General features: G+C 31.1%; 1 protein-coding gene across 1 annotated transcript; it reads right to left on the bottom strand.

The window, feature by feature from the left end:
- Positions 1-1,407: 1,407 nt before the first annotated feature.
- Positions 1,408-3,022, bottom strand: LOC132051966 (RING-H2 finger protein ATL52-like). Its single transcript, XM_059443260.1, has one exon. The coding sequence runs from the start codon at positions 2,692-2,694 to the stop codon at positions 1,636-1,638; it is 1,059 nt and encodes a 352-aa protein (XP_059299243.1). The 5' UTR covers positions 2,695-3,022; the 3' UTR covers positions 1,408-1,635.
- Between the last annotated feature and the right edge of the window lie 4,460 nt (positions 3,023-7,482).

Below are 7,482 nucleotides of genomic sequence, written 5' to 3'. Positions count from 1 at the left end.
GAAAAGAATGTCACAATTGATATCATTAATACTTTAACTTTTTAACTCCAACATCTCATATTTATAACCACACCATTTGAGGCATTTTGATACATTTTCGTTTAAGAAAATCTCAAAGTCACATTACTTTTATTAAAATTTATGTCCAATCAAATTAAGACAGATAAATTACATTGATGAAAAGAGGAGGTAATATACGACTTATAGAGTTGGGCTTGGATTGTTGGACTTGGACATATTCTTTTAAGACATGGGCCTTAAAAATAAGTAGACCAAAATTAAATTAATAATTAAAAGGTATAAAATATCTTTAATTATTTATGAAAAGTTAATATATATATAATTAAATTTTATGTATATAATTATCGGTTTGGTTCGGTTATTTATTCGGTTATTGTTTACTATAACCATAACCAAACCAAATATTATCGGTTTTTCTTACCAAACCAAACCATGTCGATTTTTTTATTCGGTTTGGAGTTTTAACCAAAAACTAATTGCTTTACCAACATTCACTAGAGAAATGATTAAATTGTTCAAGCATACTAAGACGCTTTTTTTTTTTTCTTTTACAATATCCATGGTGTGAAGATCAATTTGTGCATACCTCGATTCCCATATGATATTTGCTATCTTTCACCAATATAAATATCACTGAGATTTGAATCTAAACCCTCATGATTAATTCTTCACTGATTTCATTAACCACTAAATCATACCCTTAATTGATGCAGTAAAACGCCCATGACAATGGCTTTGTAGTTTCAGAGATCTCATGGCATTTAAATGATACACATCTCTTCTAGTGCTAGTAGAAAATATTTGTTTTTGTCCTTTTTTATTTTTCTTGCAAAATGAAAATTAAAAGATAATTTATATTATAAACATTTATAGCATGAAAAAATTATTAGTAGAGTAAAGAATGGTAGTGGGTATTTTTAAGGTTAACAACACTCAGTTACTATAAACAAAGTGTAAGTTCTTAATTTTTTTTTAATTTCATCGCATTACATAAGCATTGGTATATGTAATATCCTCATAAAGTATACTATTAACTTTGTGATGATCATTGTATATTTGATCACCTCTAGTTCTAGTGATGTTGAGATTAAGATTTGTCTTGTCCTTACTGGGTAGGGCTTGACCTACTTGCTTGTATTTTCTTGTTGAGGTTTTTTATTATTACCAAAATAACATATGAAGGCATACTGCCTGGTAGTATACTAGCTCTAAAAAAAGAGTTAAATGTAATATGGTAAACTAAATTATCCCTATAATACTCACTCGCAACATTCCTTTTTTTTTTCCATGGCTATTAAATCCAGCTACAACAATCCAACTGCAATACCACAGTTGTAGCTGGACTAGCCTCTCATCAAATAATCAAACAAACAAAACTCAAGGAAACATGCCAATGGAATCCCACAACATGGAACTCTCCCGTAATTTTTGCATAGAACAATCGTCCACTCACTCCCCCATACAAAAACAGTGGATGCAAAAAGAACATAAAAACTCAAATTCTAAGAAGAAATTAAAAACCTTTCAAACTCATGTTTATCAACTCTTTGTTCAATAGCATACACAAATACTCCTAAAAATTGGCATAAAAATATTCAAACATTTGACAAATGATTAAACCATGTTTTGACCTCTTCCACGTTTGGAAAACAAGAATCTCCCACTTGATAATGATCTCTTCATCACCATAGGACTTGCTACACAATATTGTACTAGTACATTGTTCCTAATCACACTTCTACTCATTTCTTCACCATTGTTTTCTTGTTTTGATGTGCCAACATCTCTTTGCAACTCGCATTCGTCTCCCGTTACACAATCTTGAAATTCGTCGTGATCAATTCTTAGTATATCGGCTATAGATAAACGACCTTGTGATGCACAATCCATTGATACTGATCTCCTCCTAAATAATTCTTGATTGATACGGTTCGTTGCATCTTCTCCTTCTTGTGTCTGTTCTTCTCTGATGCCCATTTCAATATCGTGTTCCGGTTGGATTTGTGGAGTGGTTTCAATTTCTTGAGGAGCTTCCATTACCGGAGGAGGCAACGGAGGAGGCAAAGCATTTGGAAAAGTTATATGAGCGCGACATAACGGGCAATTGGAGTGAGATTTAAGCCATGTATCAATGCACATTACATGAAAAGCATGGCTACATTTTGGCAAAAGTCTAAGGCTTTCATCTTCTTGAAATTCACTTAAACAAACAGAACAATCTGTCCCTTCTTTCAATAATCCATCACCTTTCTTGTACTTGAACACTGTAATAGACTTAATTAGAGCTTCATCTAAACCACCTACACTGACATTCCATGCCTCATGATTTGAAGGATCATGATCCTCTTCTAGTTCTGATTCTTCTTGATGATTTTCCCTTCTTCTTGAATTCCCACAATACTTTGATATTATAGCATAGTAGCTAGCTAATAGGAAAGCACTTGCAAGAATTCCGATGATCGCGATAACTAAGGGAGAGAAATTAGGACCAGAATCATCATCATCAGGGAAGTCAAATTGAGGTGGTGGAGGGAAAATTATGTAACACCATTGTGGGCAGTATAAACTGCAAAATCCTTGAGAACAATCCCTAGTGCTCATATAGGGTACCCAAGTTCTTGGATTACTTACTGGCACCAATTTGTCGTCGTTGGAAAGACTCTTGCCATACATAGGGATGCAGGAAAAAGAAAAATAATATGGCCCCAAAACAGGGGAAAACAGAGGAAAAACAGAGGAATGAGAAGAATTTGCCTGAGCGTACTGTGGTTATATTAGATAGAAAAAAAGGGGAGCAGACTAAAGCAGCTTAGAAGGAAAGCAGTTGATAAAACATAAAAAAGGAGAATGCTTAGCATTTTTTTTCTTTTTTTTTTTTGCTATTGTGGGTTGTGTTATCCTTTTGTTTGCTTTTTCTTTGTTCTTCTCTTTTGTTTCTTTAATTTGCTTTATTGGAGATAGTGGTGTGTTGACTAACATGGTCTTGTTGGTTGGGAATTCATCAAAGTAATCAATGCTTTATTATGGGTTCAAGCCACTTGCTACTAAAGTGAATTAATAGCATAGATTACACGTAGGTCTTTGTCTTTTTATGCTAAAGAAGCTTAAATTTGACATTACTCACTTCCAAATATCTTCACTCTTAAGTAAATCCAACAAAACTTGTTCAATACCAGAGGCCAACTCAGATTATAAAGTTTATGAATTTCTATAACGACCTCAAGTTAATACTATAATTATAACTGGATTCACAGATAAATATTTAGGAAATTTCTTACCAGTATATATACAAGGTATGGACTAAAGCTAGTGGATTTATTGTGAACCATGGCTAGGCCTCTAGATTCAGCCCTGTTTAATACTAGCCACTAAGTTGGATCTAAGATTTATCAGTTTTTAATTACTGTTTAACCAACCTAGTGAGGACCAAAGCAAGCATGTACTATAAAATTTGCAAAGGAATTTCTTCATGTTGTCTTAGAGAAATGGGAAATGGGAATCTGCTTAAAGCCACAAGATAAAAGAAGTATATATTCTATGCTTTGGTTCTTGATACTATATTTCAATTCAAGATGTTGAATTCAATGCTACTTTTCTGGTGTATTCTGTGCCTGGTTTAAAGTTTTATTTTATTATTTTCTTTTATTTCGGTGTGAGAGAAAAAGTGAATGAAGGGACCATATAATGGAGACATGTATTGACAGAAACTGAAGGAACTAAGAACTGTAATGGAATTTTAATTCTACAAATCAATCATGTGGGTGAAAGAATCAAGAACAGTCAATAATTGGCTTTGCCAAATGTAAAAACCAAGAAATTCCTTCTTCCCCACTCCCTATCCCTCGTCTTTTTCTTGCACTTAGATAAATTCTTTTCCACACATAGTTCTGTTGCATCAACCGTTGCTTAATTTTCTGCTCGAATCAGTGATGGAGTTAGAATTTTTCTCAAAAGAGATTATCAACATTTATTATATATGCATAAAAAAATAGCGTTATATATATATAGGCATACAATGTTACTTTTAGTAAAAGAGATTCGGGTGAACCCCTTGCCACCCAAGCTCCGGTCATGGCTTGGACTAGTCAATCCAGGGTCAAAAATAAGTATCCTTTTGGTGATATTTCCCTTTAGCTTTCACTTTTCGGAGTACCTTGAGAAGTTATCACAGGTAGAATGTGATAATATTCTAACAAAGTCGCCAATACCTGAAAGAATTCTAGGGTTCCACAACAGAGTCAATTTTTCCACTGAAATTCATGCTTCAAAAAACGAGATAATTATTGTGATTGCAATTGAATATCAAGGACATTCCAGATGGTGACAAGAAGATAATGGAGTGCTTATTTATCCTTTTCTTGCATGCCTTCTTGTCTATACACTGTGAGGAAGACATGTGGGCCTTTTTCATGATCATCAATTTAACAAGAGTCTTGCTCTTCTTTTTTTTTTTTTTTTTTTTTTTGGCGTAGGTGTGGGGTGTTTTCATAACTTTTCCATATGAATTTTTTACACCACACACCAGCCCAAAGTGGCACATTTAAAAAAGGAAAATTTATATGGTATAGCTAACTCTGACATGTATTTATGGTTAGTAACTACTATTAATTTAATTACCTAATATAGCTATATTATGTATTTAATTATCTACCATAGCTAATTACTATGTATTCATCTACAAGGACAAAAAATACTACCAATTATTTCATTCTCACACACAACTCTCTCTCTCTCCTTCAAGCAACAATAATCACTGTTCATCTCCACCGCCGCCAACCGCCGCATATGACGTCAATCTCTCCACCACTGTTGCTAGAAAAGTATATTCAACAGCGAATTGGTAGTTTTTGAGTCCATTTTTTGCAGATAAAGAGTTCAATTTTCTCCGGCAAATAATCGATCTGATATAAAAATCGTCGATCTAAGTATATTTGATATGAAAATTGTCGATCTGATGATATGGGTGGCCGCCATGCCCTCGAGTCGTCGGAATCCATGGCGATCGAGTAGATCTGATCTAAAATCTAGCCGCCTGAGTTGGATCTAATATGAAAATCATCCATCTGAGTGTATTTGATATGAAATCGTCGAAGGTGAACCGACAAACAGAATACTAAGTAAACCGGATTTAATAGTATTTGATAATAAAAGTAATAAGTAAACCGACAAACCGCACCAAATCGATAAATCGAGTCAAACCGAGAAAAAAACCCGACTAGTGGTTTGGTTTGACTTGATTTGGTGTTGGAAAAAAAAACCCGATCATAATTGGTTTGGTGTGGTTTTAGCTAAAAAAAGTCAAACCGAACCAAACCAAACCAATCCGACATTAGATGTATTCAATTTTTAAAATATTTTATACATAAAAATATTTATTTGTAATGTAATTTATAAATATCTTAAATGTGTTTTATCTATTATGATATCATTCAAGTTTGAACTTAGAATTTTGAATGTGAATAAGTTTTTATATGGATGTTAGTAACTCATATAAATATAAAACCAAAACCAACTCAACACTAATACTAACAAAAGGAATTCAATTTACCACTAGGAATGACAATAATGTTGGATATCTATTCTTTAGTTTTGCATAATTAGTTTAGAGAGTGAAAATACATAACTTAAGTTTTTTTTCTTGCCATGTAAATAATACTTATTAGCCGTACTTATTTTAGCATAACTTAGCATTTTTAGATTATGGTAATTTTCTTTATGGCTTATTAATTAGCAATGTTTATTTTAACCGATTTTTATTTTAACCGATTTTATTATCTTTTATTGAATATTTTAATACAATATCATCACTCTTCTCACATTTTGTGTTATTTTCTTATGAAACACCTTAATTACATCAAGTTGTATCTTACAAATACTTAAATATTTGAAGTAAAAGTTATCTATTTTGTATCAAGACTACGGAAAAAAATACAATGAGAAAACCGAATAACCCGATAAGCTTGAAAAATCCGAATTTTATTGGTTTGGTTTGGTGTATAAATTTAAAAACCCGAACAATATATTTGATGTTTCAAATACCCCAAATTAGCTCATATTCTGTATGCTAATAATCAAATGATGGGTATATTTTTTGCCCTGGAGAGTAATGACATGTCTTCACGTTGAAGAAATCATTAGTGGAACAAAATTACTATACTTTTTGCGTATGCTGCTGAAGATATTTGGTACCATTGCAAATTATATTATATATGTTCATAAGATAACAAGCATGAAGGGCTGAAAGTTTGGCAAAAATTACCAGCAGAACAACCATATACATGAGGTACCAATCTCTTATAAGGCTAAGACAACAGGACTGTTATGATAATTGATAATAGGGATAGCTATTTACGTAAATTATCCTAAAATAACCCTATATTTTATTTCTTTATAAACGCCCACTCTCATATGGGAGGTGACATACAGTATTATGTATTTATTTGTTTTAATTATTTTTTTCAGCTTACGTGTATATATTTTTTTAAAAAAACTGAATTTTCTTCTAAAAAAAAAAGATTTTTAAAACCCATTTAAAAAAAAAAACTGAAAGTTTGATTTTCTTTTAAAACCAAAAATAAAATAAAATGAAAACGTGGATTAAAAAACTGAATTTTCTTTAAAAAAAAAAAAAGATTTTTAAAACCCGTTGGTTTTAAAAAAAAAAAAAAAACTGAAAACATGATTTTTTTTAAAATATGGAAAAATGGATTTGTTAAAAATATGGAAAACTTGATTTATTTATTTTTTAATTTTAAAATGTCTTAAAAAATCTTGATTTTCATGATTTCATTTTCTTAGGACACTTTTATTTTTCAAATAAAATCCGGAAAAAGTGTTTTTCTTGTCAAAATGTGAAAAAATTAATTATATTTTAAAAATGTGGAAAACCCGTTCTTTAAAACTAAATTTGAAAAACTAGATTTATTTTCATATTTTAAGAAAATACATATTTTTAAGGAAAAAATATTAAGTTTTTGAAAGTTTTTTAAAATTACCAGCAGTAAAACAACCATATATGTGAGGTACCTATTCCGTTTCTCTTATAAGGCTAAGACAAAATATGTGTATGATAATTCGAATATAATTAGGGATAATAGCCTATTATCCCGATAATACAAAATCTCCAACATGAAATTGACCTATGATTCTAAATGGAGATAGTTGTGACACAAAAGTAGTACTCCTGGATGGACCTACGTTTACGTTATGGAAAAACTGAACTTATGGTGAATGGTTATTCAAACTACTAGTGGCATTTGGCCCGGGCTTACCAACATTAAAAATTACTTATTTGTAATTATTTTTTAATTTTTTCTACTCCTAATTATTTGTTTCCAAAAGATTTAAAAGATATTTGAAAAAAGAACATTTTTCTTAGTTTATATTTTAGACTTTTTAAACAAACAAAAGCATGTACAAATGCTCTTTCCATTTTCTATTTTAGTTTAAATATAAAATGAT

The sequence above is a fragment of the Lycium ferocissimum genome, chromosome 4 (assembly GCF_029784015.1).
Source record: "Lycium ferocissimum isolate CSIRO_LF1 chromosome 4, AGI_CSIRO_Lferr_CH_V1, whole genome shotgun sequence".
Taxonomy (NCBI): Eukaryota; Viridiplantae; Streptophyta; class Magnoliopsida; order Solanales; family Solanaceae; genus Lycium; species Lycium ferocissimum.
The sequence above is the reverse complement of the archived record's forward strand: the minus strand, read 5'-3'. Positions and strand labels throughout refer to the sequence as shown.

Bases quoted from the DNA above. Each gene is read 5' to 3' on its own strand.
- LOC132051966 (XM_059443260.1), bottom strand. From the start codon at position 2,694: ATGTATGGCAAGAGTCTTTCCAACGACGACAAATTGGTGCCAGTAAGT.